Source organism: Tiliqua scincoides, chromosome 9 (assembly GCF_035046505.1).
Source record: "Tiliqua scincoides isolate rTilSci1 chromosome 9, rTilSci1.hap2, whole genome shotgun sequence".
In the NCBI taxonomy this organism is placed as follows: Eukaryota; Metazoa; Chordata; class Lepidosauria; order Squamata; family Scincidae; genus Tiliqua; species Tiliqua scincoides.
Window position 1 is genome coordinate 2,344,842 of NC_089829.1, and position 16,164 is coordinate 2,361,005.

Below are 16,164 nucleotides of genomic sequence, written 5' to 3' on the forward strand. Positions count from 1 at the left end.
TCCCCACAGGCTGGACTGGGAGTCCCTGAGGGCTGCAAGTGGTCCCTGGGCTGGGGTTTGGGCACCCTGCTCTAACTGAAGCAGCTGTTCACTGCTAAAGAGTGGCTGGCTGGTTAGCATGCTGCACATACAAGAATCTTTCCAACAGGACACTGCATTTTTCTCTGGTGGAGTGGACCGGCTTCCCCTCCGCTTGGCAGTGCAGTGGACTGATGTGCAGAGCTGCAGTTCTGACATGGATTCTGATTCCAGCCTTGCTCCACCCACGCACCCACCCACCCATGCTGTAGGTGTCTGCTTTTTAGTTTCAGTTCTTCAAAATGCTCATCGTATGATTAAATCATTGTAGTTTTATTTTGTAAAAAGAGTAAAGTTTTAAAACTTTCAAGATGTCATTCCGATTCACCATTGCTGCTGCAACAGCTGCAAGCTGACCCTGAGCTTGGCCCTGCAGATGCTTCAGAGTGCGAGTACGTGACAAGCCTCTAGCCAGTGTGCTTCCAGAGTGCAGGGGCTCCTTTCTTGAGGTACATGCATCCCCTGAGGCTCATTTTGTCCTATCTGATAGCCACAGGGGAGCCAATAACAGGCCCTGTCTGTTGAAACACCCAAGCAAGGAGGCAAAACTTGGGGGCCTGTTGACATTTCTTCTGTTTTGGGCCAAAGTTCTGGTGCAGGTTTTAGGCTGAAGGATGGCATGAAAGGCCCACAAGCGACAGTACAATACACCAGCAAAAGGGGATCAGGAAGTACAAGTGGGTCAGTAGAAGGATGAGTGCTCAGTCATGGGAGCTGGTCTGTCTTTGGACTGCCTGGCTGAGGAGGGTGGTGGAGCCTTTAAGACACCCAGGGAAATGCTTCAGAGGTACAGAAATGCCTTAGCCAAGGAGAGAGGCAAAAGGCCTGGCACTGCTGGTCCTTCCAGCAACAGCTGCATCTCCTCCAAGGAATTCAGCTGAGGAAACACCCAACGTTTCCAGCTATGGGTGCCAGCACAGAAACAGGGCCTGTCAAGGAGGGGCTGCCAGTGACAGGGCAGGGGGCTCCACTGCCACTGAAACCCAAAGTCCCGGCACGTGTGCAATCTGGGCAGCCTGCTCCAGTCTGAGGACCAGTCTTCAGAACAGAGATCGGAGCAGCAGGAAGGAGAAGAACACAGAAGTCCAGGCAAGGGGGCTTGCCACGCTGCAGGTAGCGCCGGAGCTGCAGTGGGCCTTGTTTTCCCCAATACAGGCAGCGTAGGCCATGACGTGCGGGATGTAGTTTTGTTCGTGGACGCCGTGGAGGAGGTGGGCCAGGGGGCCCTTGGCAAAGACAGCCACGTCTTCGCCACCATGTGTCTCCATGCGCAAGGGGACGGCAGACTGGGCCTGATAGCCGGCATCAGCTACAGAGAGAGAGAGGGAGGGAGAATTATGACCCTCCTGTCCAGCATCTGGACAGTGTGCTGCTGCATGTGTTACACCGGTGCTAACTTGATGCAGTCCTTAAAAGCCCTGCCTTGCAAGGCCATGTTCTTACCCATGTCCTTATGTGTTACCCATGTTCTACATGTGTTACCCATGTACCCATAACATGGGTACCCATGTTACCCATGTTCTTATGTGCAGAGGAGACGCCTGAGAGGGCAGCACGGCTTGCTCAAGACCACTGAGTGAGTTCATGGCAGAGACAAGAGTCAGCCCAAGGAAATCCTGGTTTGCCGCTCAACTTTGTAGCTGCTGCGCTACACCAGCTCTCCTATCAGAATGCATCACACCACCAAGAATGCTGCGCTTGGAGCAGGAGGCAGCTGTCTGGCACAGACAGAACTATTTGTTGCACAGAAAGCAACCGAGGACCACCCATGCAAGGCCACAAGCTGCAATCAGCTGGCCTGGGACTCACTGAAATCCACAGAAGAGACGTTTTCTCTCTCTCCGGCGACCACTTTGTATCCGGGCCCGTTTCCATACAGGATGGAGGTGAAGGGCTTGTTATCCACGTCACTGGGCACTGGGGCCAGTCCTAAGTCAAGGAACGAGAAGCAATTACTAGCAGGCCTCTCAGCAGCAAGGAACTTTGAGCAACAGCAAGGCATCAAGAGCAGAAGGAGTTTGGTCTGAGAAGGAACTAAAGCAGTGGGGGAAGGTAGGCAGGTGGGGGAGGCAAGGCAGGCAGGGCATAGGCAGATGATGGGGCACACCAAAGGGACAGGGTAAGGGAAAGCTGCTGTGAAATGAGAACTGAGAGGAAGCAGCACCCAAGATAAAAGGAAGCAGGAAGTTTAAAAACAAGAGGAAGCAGCTCCCAAGCTCCCAGCGGGTGACAAAACAGCAGACTGTCAGGGTTATCTCCAGTTGAACTTCTCTACAGAAGCAAGCACCAGAACAGCTCTAAATGGCATCACAAATAAGCAACCTGCAGGGCCCCCAAGTGACCCCTCTACCGCCAGAAGGTGGCCTTTGAACTCTCCCCACTGGAGGCTTGTAGCTGGAACTGGGAAGAATTCCAAGGCACTGTGAAGGTCAGCCACAAATGCTACTATGCTAAGAACTTGAGAATGAACACTAGAGAGACGCCGTGGGGTCACAGCTGCTGTAGTCTTTGCACAACATTCATATGTGAGCGAGCCCAACAGCCCTAAGCCTCTCAGTCCATGTCCACCAGAAACACAGCAGTTCACAGTCAGACATCAGCAAGTGACAAAGAAAGAGGTCTGCCAAGTAGCTGGAGGGCAATTCTTTAGGAAGCCTCTGACCAAGTTAAGACACACGACCCCACCCCATGGGGTTCCATGGGGCATTCTCTGGGCTGTAAGTAGAACCTCTAAGACAGGCGACCAGCTGCACCTGGGGTAGATGAAACATACCAAAAATTGAATTGCCACGGGGAGTATAGCCGCCAAAAGTGAAAACGTGGGAATGGTCGGCAGTCACCACAGTCAGGGTGTCTTGGGACGAGGTCATGCGGCCAGCCAGGCCAATGGCTCGGTCCATCTCCACCGCCTCATACAGGGCTTGCTTGGCTTTTCCTTCATGGTGACCGTGGTCTATCCTGCCACCTGAAAGGGGAAAGTGGCAGTCACTTTACAGAGTGGAGGCCAATGAAGAACAGACCACACCACTGGCTCACCAGGTTCTGTCTGCCTGTCTCTCTCTCTCGCCACTCTTTGTTGGGCCATGTCCAGACTGCAGTGTGATCCTGTCCAGAGGTGGCTTCTTTGGTGCAATACCTTTTGTCAAGGTCAGCAACCGTTGACCTCAGAATCAGCAAACAGGATGTCCATCAGTGACATGCAGTCAAGGGTGGAAGGGTAGGCAAAGCCTCACCTAACCCAGCAAGTAAATTAAAAAAAAACACCCCAAATTTTAAAAACAAAACTGTCCCTTTTGCCTTTCACAAGCTGCTCCTCTCTGCTCTGTCCATTTAAAAATTGCACACACAAACACAGAGGGAACACGGAGAGCTGCCAATCAGCTCAGTTGCTATGGTGGCTTGCAAAGGACAAAACATGCAGGGATGCCTGTGCAATTAGAGCCACCAGGGAGAACTCCCTTTGTTTGCCCAATAATAAAAAAGACAGTGCTTGTGTCATCAGTCCCTGGGGAGGCAGCGGGAAGAATTGCTTCTCTCCTGTTTAAAAAAATAATAATAAAGCCATGAAAAAAGGTAGGGAGCAAAAGACCAGCTCTGTATAGCACACCAAGAGGCAGCTTTTTGGTTGCTTCTGGAGGAGGGGTGGGGGGCCCTGTGCTGGGCTCTCCCTTGTCCCAAGTGGGGAAAAAGAGGTGAGGTTTTTTAAAAAAAATATTTCTGAGGGGTGGGTTGGTTGTTTGAAACAGAGTGTGTTCCAAAGACTGAGTTTAAGGGGAGAGCGAGTATGCATGGTCATGGATGCCTCTGATGCCCATTCACCTTTGGGCTTTACCAGTCAATCCTCACCTTCCACCAGGAGGAAGAACCCCTGTGGGTTCCTCTGGAGGACTTTGAGGGCCACCTCCACCATTTCTGGCAGGGAAGGATCCATCACATGGTTTCTGTTCAGTTCATACATCATGTCGACTGGCTCAAAGAGGCCTGTGGAGGAAACTAGGCATGTGACTTGCACTCCAGTAACGGTTCATGCTGCTTTCAAGGCCGACTGCTAAAATGTAAAGGTTTTACAGATATATTTTACATTGAATGCACTTCCGCCTAAGACTGAAGAAGGCTGGCTAGGGCCGAGAGCCACTGAGTTGCACAGCCCTGAACCCTCAGCTTCTTCTTTTTCTTGCTTCTTCCTGTGAACCCAGTACTCACCACAGCCCAGCTTCCACAACCAATAAGAGACTCACCCAACAGGTAGTCCAACTTGCTCAGATCCAGGCCCATCAGGTCTGCTCGGTTCCACACATAATGGGCATTCTGGGGGGAAAGGGAGAGCCCTTCACAGTTGAGGAAGAAACTAGAGGTGTGGCATATTTCTCTGTCCTCTTGCTAGCCATGCACACGCGCACACATGCATTGTGTACTATCTGTGTCCCACAGTGGCCTGCTTTTTAAGGGTCAAATGTTCCCTGCAGTGTGCTGGAACGAATGGAACCTTCTAGGGGACATTGGCTGCAGCATCTCCTGGGTGGTCCTTTTCTTTCACCTGACAGAAGTGATTGCGAGCCTTGCTTGTTGGAAGTGACATGTTCAGCCATTGTGCTTCCTGTGAACCAGAGGCTGATAGTGCACAGGAGATGTAAATGATCAAAAATTGAGAGTTTTGGTTCTTTTCTCTTTTCTCTCTGGTAATTGTGTGGTGTGAGACATACACAACATATGGTCCAGAACTCCTCCCCCCACACAACCACACACAGAATACAGCCTGACGGCCCTTACCTTCTCTCTAGGCTTCTTCTCCTTCCAAATGTGGATAAGGTTTTTGTTGTCCAGCCGAGTCCCCCGGGACTTCTCATCATCTGGATACTCCACATCGCTGGTGTTCTTGGGGTACATGTACTTCCGGCCTCCACCCATTATCACCTGGAGAACAGGTAACAAAAACATGGCTCCTCCACTTGTCCAGTGTGGAAGTGGCAAGCCAGGGCCATGATTTGCTGCTGGGCATTTCATGAAACAGGGGGAGCTGCCTTCCTTCCGTGGAGCTGGAGCTTCGATTCCACTTGCTCCATGCGATTAACACTGACTGGGTGGAATCTTTCCCTGACCTCCTGGAGAAGCTGCTGCCAAGGAGACCAAAGCGAGCAAGGCAAAGCAAGCTTCAGGCACTCTTGTTAACCAACTGTTGTGGGATAACCAAGGAGGGTAACTGTGACAAGACTTTGAAGAACACGTTCTCATTTTGCCCTCCTTCTTGGTCCTCTTTCTTGGTACCAATGCAAAGAGATGAATTGACACAATATAAAAAACAAACATCTGTTTAGGAAGAGCAAGTAACAACCGGCTGTGGCTCTAGAAGAGAGCAGGGCAGGATCCAAGATCACGAGACAGAAATGCAATTCAGGTTTGGGCAATCAGCCCTGCCAGCTTGGCTGAAGAGACACTCCCAGTAGTCGCCCCCTCTGCAGGCTCCTTGCCCAGCTGGGCTCAGAGTGGCTGGACCTGCACCCGGGACCTGCCTTAGGATCAAAAAGCCATTCCCTTGCCCACAAAGGTGTGGAGCTGGTGCTTTAAGCCCTCCTTGGATTTAGGGTCTTAGAAGGTGACTCATCAGGCAGTGAGGGGGAAAAAATCAACAGCTCACCATCACAGCTCTTTTCAACAGAACTGGCTTGCCCACCATGTAATTATTCCCAGCCCAGGAACACAGTTAAAATTATATTTAAAAGGGGCCCATTAAGCAGCTTAAAGAGCAGATTCAGCTGTTTGTGTTTTGGAGGTATTTTGAAGAGAACAGCACACTGTCTATTTACAGGGGGGGGGGGAACATGGTGCTCAATTCCATCGGCCGATGCCAGCAGGAAAAAAGGGCACAAAAACTGACCTCTGCTTCTCCCACCATGCTGTGGCTGGCAGGCATCTCCCCTGGCATCACCGGTAGCTCCTGTTCCAGTCACTGTTTGGAAGAAACTTAGGGCACAATCCTAAGCAAGTCTACTCAGAAGTAAGTCCTACTGTGTTCAAAGGGATTTACTCCCAGGAAAGTGAGGTTAGGATTGCAGCCTCACAGCCCAATCCTATGCATGTCTACTCAGAAGTAAGTCTCATTAAAGTTAATGGGGCTTACTCCCAGGAAAGTGTGGACAGGATTGGGCTGTCAGTCAGTCTCCTGAGACCCATCTGCAGCTGGAGTGCGAGGTTGTGCCCAGCTTAGCCTGCCGCTTCCATTTTTCATTTCCAGTCTCCAGTTCACTCTCACAGCCTGCTTTGGCTACTCCCTCTTCCCAGTTTCCCTGTGCTTACTTTTATAACCTATCAAGAGGCAGAGGGAAGGAGGGGGAGAGAGAGAGAGTTTTCGTGGGTGAGAAATCCACCTTCATCACAAGGCCACCCTACTGGAGATGGAGCCAAGCTTGGAACCCAGAGCTCTGGATGGTTTCCATGTGATTTCAGGGGCTTCTGCTTGCTTATGATGAATGGCCTCCAGCCTTGATCTATACATCACCACCACCACCCTCACAGGAGGATGGCAAGGCACACCATCAGTGTCACACTGAATCACTGGTCTGACCAGTGGCGTCACTAGGGTTAGTGTCACCCAGTGCAGGATGCCAGCGCGTCACCCCCCATGCAGTGGGTGGGGCAACACCCCAGGTGGTGGGCGTGGTGATATACCATCACTCTGCCCCCTCTGTTTTTTTTGTCTGTACCTTTTGATAGAACAAAGATCGAACACATTCTGCATGAAATTACGCATTGATTGATATATAACATGACGGTATTATTCCTCCAAACTGTGATTTTAGTGATTTTGGTCACCAGTGGTGACCAACTTACGAACACCTTATTGCAGCAGTTCTCAAACTTTTAGCACTGGGACCCCCTTTTTAGAATGACAGTCTGTCCAGGACCCACCAGAAGTGATGTCATGGTGGAAGTGACATCATCAGGCAAATTAAAATAAGTATAAATAATTAAAGTAAAATAAATACTTAAATAAGCAGAAGCCAGCCCTGGTCCACCAAGTGAATTTCCTCTGTGGTCTGCCTGCAATAACACCCCCTCCAAAACCAGTAAGGTTTTCAGCCCTGCCCAGTGCCCAGTTCAATTTAAGTTCTTCTGTTTAAACCAGATCACTGTCAGGATCCACCTGGCTTTGCAAGTCTCAAAAAGGTTCACCTTATCAGCTGAAGCCTCTGTTTTGATCCTTTCTAGTGGGGAGGGGGTAGCGGAGGCTGCCCTCTGGAGCACTTGTTTAGCTGCAGGTGCATAGGATCAGGACCATTCTGGTAGCCTTGCACTTCTCCTTCACCTGATCTTCCACACCAGCCAAGGCACGTTTGCTTACTCGCAAGTAAACGCGACCGTGAGACTTAGTTTCGTTTTCCATAGGGCTCAATACATTCATCTGCTTGGACTTCCTTCTCAGGTGTTTTTTGGGGCTGCATTCATTGCATCAGGACCATTCTGGTGTCATTGGATTCCTCTTAGCCTGCCCTTTCCAAAGGATTAAGGCACGTTCACCTACTCACGAGTAAACCCGCGCTATGACTCAGTTTCACTTTCCATAGGAATCCATGCATTTTTGTTCTCGTTTTTTGGCCATAACTTTTGATAGAAAGGAAATATTTCACTCTGGTTTTTTGCATTGCATTCCACTCGACATTCCACATCCAATGGTAAATAATATGATGGGTTACTCCTAACCACCGCAATTTTAGCGTGTCACCCCCATGCGCGTCACCTGGTGCGGCCCGCACCCCCATACCCCCCCTAGCAATGCCACTGGGTCTGACTCCATTTCATTCCAGTTGGAATTCCACCCCTGGGGGCAATACAGCATTTCATGTTCTGAGAAGGATGGTAGAGTCATTTTTTAAAAAATCTGAAAATACTATTGGCCTCCTATATAACAGCAATTGAGATATTTTATTCCCTGCAAGGATGCTTCTAATTGCGTGGATTGCTTGAGAGACTGCAGAGGACCCCAAGAAGCTGGACTCAGGGGCTGCACAGATTGGCCCCTGAGGCTATCAGGCCCTGGTCATGCCATTCTCTGCTTCCATTGAGGCTCCTTGTGCAAGCAAGCCCCCGACCTCGTTCTGTCAGAAGGTGCATTTTGATTTCCGCTCATAGGACAGCTCAGAGTGGGAATCATCACAAAAAAAATCTAAGTGAAGAGGTGAAAACATAAACAGTGAGAGGAGGAGCAGATTTCCTGGCATTGGTGCAGCTTTGGAAGCACTGGATGAACCCATTTGCAGAATGGAGCACGAAGGCATCCCACAAAGCTGGGGACCCTGGTCGCTGACTCTCCCCTGGCCACTTTGCCCCCTGCTTTAGGCAGATTATGAGTCCTAAGAAGGAAGGGGTCAGTTAGAGACATGGGGACCCCAGAACCCCTAGTGCGAATGTATCAGCAGGGGCACTGCATTGTGCCCAGATAAGAGGCATTGATTGTACATCTGAGAAGCTGACACCAGCTGACATCAGATGCCCTGAAGTGATGTGTGGTGTCACAATGGCCCAGATAAAAGATTAACACCCATCATGCTGCATTTGTCACGCTTCTCTTCACCCGGAACCTGGACTGCCTCTACCACAACCACAGAGGCCTCTGCAAAGCTGCCTCTGCCCGTCCAGAAAGTGGCCCTGCCCTGCCCTCCCCTGGCCCTCGAAGGCTGGGCACAGAGATTACACACCTGCCACCTCAGTCAGAGGCCCCCCCCCATGAGTGCTGCCAGAGATACACAGGCAGCCAGGATGCAAGGCGCAGTGGCGCTTTCCTCCTCCTAAGGCCCTGAGGCTGTAGCCAAAAGCACACAGCTGAGAAGAGTCACATGGCCACCATCTGCCTGGGTGTGGCTCAGAAGGGAAAACTGCTAGTGATGCTCATGCACAGGAGCCCAGTCTCCAGGGTGGGCCAGTCCTGGATGGCTGAATGGCTGTCCCTCAGCAAGGCTGCCTCTGGAAAGGACCAGCAAGACAGCAGCCATCTTCCCCAAACCCTCAGAGTGCTGGTGATTCTCACAGCTTCACCCCAAAAGGAAGTTGCACACCACTGTCAGATGCCTTCCCTGAGCTGGAGGACCAGGGCTGATATGGCAACGTGTTATGAACCATCCACCAGTTGGCCGGCCCAGAGTTTCTCTACCAAAGGGAGGCCTGCCATCCAGTCAGCGGACTCGGAGTCGCATGACCCTGTGAGTCTCCGCTGATTAATTAACTGACTAAATGTGCAGGTATTTGCATAGTGGTAAAGAAAATGGTCCTGCTACAAAAAACAGCCTTGGTTTTTAGACTTGGTTTTTACATGTGTCCTGCAACTGGAGTTTCCTCCTGCATGGAAGGAAGGAAGGAAGGAAGGAAGGAAGGAAGGAAGGAAGGAAGGAAGGGGACACAAGGCCTCTTGTCAGAGAGGAGGCAAGTCTTGATGAGGCCTTATTCATCCCCTTGTAGACTTATGAGTCCCAATGAGCCTTCTGTTTAACAGGTATATTACTTGTGGCACCTCCTACTGTTTGCTCGGTTTTTTAAAAGTGTTTAATCAATTGACTGCTGCATAATAATATACAGCATGCCTCCAAAATGGCAAGATGGGAATTAAATAGGAAGCTTTTGAAATGTAGTTGGCTTCTCAGGCTCTATTGTGTTCCTCACCCACCAGGGTGGGTGTTCTGTGTTTGAATAAGTGTTCTGTGTTGAATAAGCAGTGTTCTGCTTTGAATAAGGAGGAAATCAGCCAGTGTGTTCCCAGTATATCTCCTGGTTCTAATGAGCTCCAGGTTCAAGGCCACCGAGAGGAGTGACTCACGTAGGATTCACTCACAACTTGGGAAGTTGGCAAATCACTGAAAGATTATAATTTTCTTTTCGACTCCCAAGACTATGAAACAATATTGCTAAGTGAGAAGACAAAAGGAACAGTCAAGCTGGTTTAAGGACAGGCAAGGCTCTTCTGTGAATGATAAGCCGTGTCATTCGCCTGTTTTCTTGGCCCACGGCTAGAGAGAGAGAACTGATTCTGTCCAGGTTGTAGGGTCTGCATCTCGCAGCCTGCAACTGAAAGCACTGCCTTTTGGAAAGGTGACAGCTCTTATCTGATCCTAGCCCTCTCTCTCTTCTGCAGCCAGGGGGCGGGATTGCCTAACCATTGCCTTAACCCAGAGGTTTTCAGACTGGGGCTTGCGACGCCCCAGCCTGAGGGCCCTAGCCTCTTCGCCATTAAGGGGCGGGGACAGCCAGGAGGCAGGGAGGAGGTAGATCCACAGGATCACACCACTCAGGGGGCTGCAGGGGCGAATGCAGGGAAGCATCATCACCTCCCCCCCAGGGCCAGTCCATCCTTGAGGCCAGTTGCTGTAGGCTGCAGCAGCAGTAAGTTGCAAGGGGCCCAGGGGGCAGCAGGTTCAGGGAGCCTTTCGTCCTGAGTCTACTCCTGCAGCCACCATGGCCACCTTGCTCCAACCCAGCCCCGATACAAGCCACACTGCTTCTAGCTCACTTGAGCAGGAGGCTGGTCCTTTCCTTCTTCCCCATGCTCCTCGCTTGCTGCTGTCAAACCTGGTGGTGCGGGACTCCCACTTTCACGACCCCTGTTTGTGCTCTCCTGGGAAAGAAAACCAGCAGTCCTGCACTTCTAGGTTTGGCCACCGAGCATGTGAGGGCCAAAGAAGGGATTTGAGGTTACTTGTAGCATGGAAGCAGGGGCCCCAAGAAGGCACCAGGAGGTGTTCCAGGTTGTGCCATTCCTGGTGCCCTTGGACAGAGAGGTCAGCCCTCAGCTGGGGAGGGAGGGAAGGCAGGCGGGCAGCAGAAAGGTGTCAGCAGCAGCCTCGCCTTCATGCCACTTTCCACTTTCTTTGGAAAATAAATAAATCAAACAAATGTTCCTCCTTCCACCCCTGGGAAGGGCTGGGCTGAGCAGGTGCACCCTGCGGGTTCCTCTCCCAAGCCCAGGCAGAGCCTGGCCAGAGGAGCGGAGGCGGAAGCAAAGAGGCTGAGAGTCACAGGGCGGGCTGGGGGAGAGGAAGAGAGGCTTGGGCAGTTGGCCTCCTCCCAGGGGCCAGGCTGATGGACTCTGGTCAAAGAGAGTCCTGGGGATTTTCTTTTCAAGCACAACGTGATGTTAGAAACAGCTGCACTGGGGGTTTGAAATGGCAGAGGCAGTGGGGAGGCAAAGAGGTGCTCCGGCACACCCTTCTCCTCTCCTTCACATGTCAACTTTGTAAGTCCAGGAAGCAGCAGGAGAAGGAGGGCAGGGCAGGGACTGACACACTGCTGAAAAATGAGGGTTAATGTTTGGTTGGTGCTCCAGCTCCAGTGTGGGGAGGTCTTTGGCCAGCCCTGACTGTTCACACTGAGCTTCTGCCCACCTCCTCCCTGCCTCATTCTTAAGGGGCTTCCCATGTGGTCTTTGCTTCCCCTTGCTCATGTTGATGGTTTGGTCTGACTCAACTCCCCCTGCCCACAAAGGGCAACCATCTTGCCCAGAGCCATGCTGGATGTGGCCGCCTTGTGGGGAGGAAGCCACCTTTGCGAGCTCATGAGGAAATGAGACCTGCGGCCGCTCTGAGTGACAACTCCACCACCACACCACACATGCAGGTTTGGATAGGCCAGTTGAAAAGAGCTCTGGAAAACAAACGGGTGTCTTCCGCATAACTCAAAGCACGACTGACAGTATCTGCTTCAGGGGATGCAGGTGGCAGTGTCCTGGGCTTGACTTCAGAGGAGCAGCAGTAGCAAAGAACACACGTGACCAGTGGAACACACTCAAAGCCCATGTGCTGGGGGCTGGGCCCCAGGGCCAACTCTGGCTCAGCCAGAAATGCATTCTCACAGCCTAAAATATTGTTGTGAAGACAAAATATGGGGTGAGGGAAACCATTTGCATTGGCCTTGCCTTCTTGGAGGAAAAGTGGAGGGTGTGTCAGCAATGAGCCGACCACCCAGGCTGCTTTGCACTCCTGTGCGGGCAAAGAGGGGGAGGAATGAGGACAGGAACTCCTGCTGGTGGCTGCGGGGGGGTGGGGGGGTGCAGCCACCAGCCACATTCTGCAGCACACCCTGTTTGAAGTCCTTTCCGTGCTCTGGCCTTGGGTGGGTTGGGGACTGGGAAAGGGCCTGAGCCACGGAGAGGCTGCCCTTCACACTCCAGAGCGGAGGAGGAGACACTGGGCTTGACGGAGCAGCAGCCTCCTGTGTATACATGAGGAGTGTCTGCGGCTGAGTGGCAGAACCCCTTGCGTGGCAAGCAGGTGGTCCAAGATTGATAGTCAGTTACCAAGCACTTTGGCTTAGTTCAGCACGAAACACTCTTGGAAGGTCACTGCCCATGAGAAGGCTTTAGATGGAAGGACTGGGGGGGACCAGTGACTGCGTGAACTCAGTGAAAGGCAGTGTCTGTCCATGTTCAGCCGATTCAGGGCAGCCTAAGGCTGCATGTGCCACCACTCCTGCTTCCAAACCCACCCCCTGCTGCCTCCTCACCTCAATGTCTGGGATGTTCTCAAACAGCTGCCAGGCAATGTCTCTGCAGCCCTGCTGGAGCGCTTCAGGGGGCATCTCACCATCTGAGTACCAGTCCCGGTCGACTGAGTGTGCATAGGCAGCGCTCGGCGTGGCATGGTTCACTCGCGTGGTGGTGACAATGCCCACGGACTTACCTAGGGCCAGAGAGGGAAAGGCATGGAGCAGTCAGTCCCGGCCAGACCTTGGTCCTGAGGGGTCTGGGGGCTTGGTGTGGTCTCCACTCTGCCAGTGGACAGAGGGACAGCAGGAGGGAGGGACAGCAGGGTGGAGGAGGGCTGAGTCATGAGAGCAAACCAGGACTGGAGGTTGTGCGCTACAAGCCTCTGAACATGACCCCACTAACCTTTTCCTCCCAAGGTAATGGTCTCTCACATTGCAGACAAGGAGCACATATGCCAGGTTGTGCGGGGGACGGACGGACGGACAGGAACGACATTTGGCCCTTCCAAAGGGCAACCAGCCCGGCTGGGTAAACACCAGTGCATCCTATCGTGGTAACCACTTTCCTGGACACCAGAGTCCAGCTCGTGCTTCTCTCGCTTCCCGCAGCATCTCTCAAGAACAACTGAGCTCTGTCCCCCTTTGGAGCATCCTCCGGCTCCTTTCCATGCCTCCTTCCTCTCCCCCCCTCCCGTCTGCAGAGATGCAACTGGGACGCCACATGTAAAGCAGAGCCCAGCACAAGCCCCCTTTGTAATAGCAGCTGGAGCACGTCCTCCAAGGAAAAAGCCCAGAGTTTAATTCTATTCTGGTCCAACTGATCCACAGAAAGACAGAGCCATTCCCAAGGCATAAGGCCAAAAAGGCACTGCTAAAAGAAAGAAAGAAAGAAAGAAAGAAAGAAAGAAAGAAAGAAAGAAAGAAAGAAAGAAAGAAAGAAAGAAAGAAAGAAAGAAAGAAAGAAAGAAAGAAAGAAAGAAAGAAAGAAAGAAAGAAAGAAAGAAAGAAAGAAAGAAAGAAAGAAAGAAAGAAAGAAAGAAAGAAAGAAAGAAAGAAAGAAAGAAAGAAAGGCGAGATGACCTTCCCCGTCTGGGCACCTAGCAATGTCAGGCATTGCTCTGAATCCACTAGCCACCAGAAAAGCGCAGTGACCGCAGTTTCCACTGAAGTGGAGCCGGGATAGTGACCTGAACAGCAGCACTTTGGGTAGTGCTTGAAGCATTTCCACACTTTGTCTCACATCTCCAAGCTGGGTTAGTTTGAGGGCTTCTGCCTCAGCCGGCAGCACCAGAAATGTATCTTGCCTTAACTATGACATAAGGTACAGACCATGCGGACTGGGGCCATCTCTGCAGCGTGCCTTCCTGTTGCTTCCCTTTAGCGCCCTAATTTCTACAGTTGTTCTGCAAGATCCTTCCAGCACCCCAGAACACAGACATGCAGTGCTCGCCATCACTGGAGAAGAACCATGTAGGGAGGCCCTGCCTTGGTTCCCCTGGTTCCTTGGAGACCAGAGTGGCCTCCATGGCTGCTCCAGAGCTCTTCAACTGTGTGTGGGGTTCAGGTCCTCCCAAAACCCCATCAGCAGGCTATGAAGCCCCTCACAGGCTCCATCAGCTTTGGGTTGCCAGGCCTTGCCTAGGGTTTGCTGCTGCTTTCTGTGCTCTGGTTGTTTGGTGGTATTGACTGGACTGGTTTAGCTTTATTTCAAATGTTGTTTTGATGTTTAATTGCAGCTTGCTTTGAAATATTTGGTGAAAAGCAGCATTTAAATTTGGTAAACAAGCAGATAAAATAAATCCACCAATACATCTCCTACACAAGCCTGAGAGTCAAGGAAGAAGAGTGCAGCGGTGGACAACAGAAGCTTCCCTCCCTCTCCTCCTTGAAGAACACCAGGACCCAACTCCAGAGAGGTGTGGGATCCCCATTTCTGTGAGCTGCCTGAAGAAGAGGAACCTAGTCTTGAAGCCAACATGGAGAAGGAGTCTCCTGAGTGCCTGGTGGCAGCGCTCTGACCAACCTGCTCCTCTTCTGTTGGCTCCCCCAGCTAGAGGTTCTCCTCCTCCTATCCCTCCTCTCCCTGACTCGTAGGAGGAGCAGCAAGCTGAACAGAGCCAGTGGACACACATGGTCCTGTATGTGGACTCTGCAGTTGTGTCCTGTTGAGAAACTGGGAGACATTAACTTTCTGCTTCCTACCAGCGCCCCACAAGCCAGTCCCAAGTCCAAGTCTGTCCTGGCCCTGTCAACAATGTTAGGCAGCCTGGTTAAAACAAGCTGCCCTTTTCTTTGGCAGATCTCTAGATATCCACAATCCATGACTAAGGGCGCAATCCTAACCCCTTATGTCAGTGCTTTTCAGCACTGACTTAAGGGCAATGTAGCTCTGAGGTAAGGGAACAAACATTCCCTTACTTTGAGGAGGCCTCCGTGAATGGCACCCAACCGCAGGATGCAGCACACGTTCCATTGGCACTGCTATGCCAGTTGCGGAAAGTACTGACATAAGGGGTTAGGATTGCGCTCTAAGTGGAGTTTCAAGGGGAACTTTGTGAAGAGGTTGGTGGAAGTGAGACAGCTCCCCTCTTAGTGTGCTTTGTGAACTTCCGTTGCTGGGGAAGCTTTGTGCCCTAGCTGGGTTTGTTCCAATGCCAGAATCCTGTCCATGTTCCATGTGGCAGATGAGAAAAATCAGTATCCAGAGTTGGCCACCAACGACACCTTTTCACTCGAGGGAGGGAGGGAGGGGAAGCCCACACCACCTCCCTCTAAATGGAGACTCTGATGCAACACACTTTCATGCCCTACAGAAGACAATGTTTGCGAAGAGCTGAGCCTCCTCTTGAGAACCCAAACAACAGGTGTTGTGGGCACCTTGGTTTGGGGTGATCTGCAGAGCCCAGGTGAAGGATAGGTGGAATAGATAGGATAGGTTGGAAGGAGAGGTTGTTAGGAGGAACAAGCACCTTTATTGTGACACCACCTCCAGCTCTCAGGCTGTGCTGCTCAGTATGAACCCCTCCTTTATCAGCCAGCAAATAGCAAGTGTCACCCATGAGCCACTGAGGTGGGACCAACTACCTCACCCATAGTTGTAAGGTGGAGATGGCTCTTTTCAGGCAAAACAGACAGACCTGCTTCTCCTCTTCCATCCCTGAAACTGACCTCACAAAGGGAGAGCAGCACCGGTCCCTGTAAAATTTCTGAAGCAACTCAACAAATCAGGAACAAGACGAATGCAGCCAGGAACCCAGCCCAGTGGGCCCCACTCTGCACTTGGAAGCCACAAAGAAGGGCAGATAGTTAATGAACAGAGCAGTGAGTAGGAAAGAAATGCAGATCAGGCCCATTTGGAAGATGCTTGCAAAGGGAAATCTCTCCTGCTCAACACACTAGGAGGAAGACTAGATATTGTGCCATTATCCCCTCCTGTCAGTTGGAAACCAGCAGAGCCCAGCATGTCACCAACTGCAAGTCCCACCATCCCTGCCTCCAAGGAAAAGGCAGCCTCACATTCAAGCACAAGTAGGATAACATCAGTGAGGTGGGGGCTGGAGTCAACAGCCCACACAGTGCTGGTTGGACCATGCACTTGGTCTCGGTTGCCGTCCCAAACCA

At 51.6% G+C, this 16,164-nt stretch overlaps 1 protein-coding gene across 1 annotated transcript in view; it reads right to left on the minus strand.

Moving 5' to 3' along the window:
* Positions 1-330: 330 nt before the first annotated feature.
* The window catches only part of ALPL (alkaline phosphatase, biomineralization associated), a 34,275-nt gene continuing 18,441 nt past the window's right edge, over positions 331-16,164 (minus strand). The window contains exons 6-12 of the mRNA XM_066636828.1: positions 12,562-12,737; positions 4,849-4,992; positions 4,317-4,386; positions 3,925-4,059; positions 2,852-3,043; positions 1,888-2,007; positions 331-1,387 (exon numbers count right to left, since the gene is read on the minus strand). Of these exons, the coding sequence (XP_066492925.1) occupies positions 1,119-1,387; positions 1,888-2,007; positions 2,852-3,043; positions 3,925-4,059; positions 4,317-4,386; positions 4,849-4,992; positions 12,562-12,737 (1,106 nt within the window). The 3' untranslated portion in view covers positions 331-1,118. The remainder of the gene's footprint in view (positions 1,388-1,887; positions 2,008-2,851; positions 3,044-3,924; positions 4,060-4,316; positions 4,387-4,848; positions 4,993-12,561; positions 12,738-16,164) is intronic.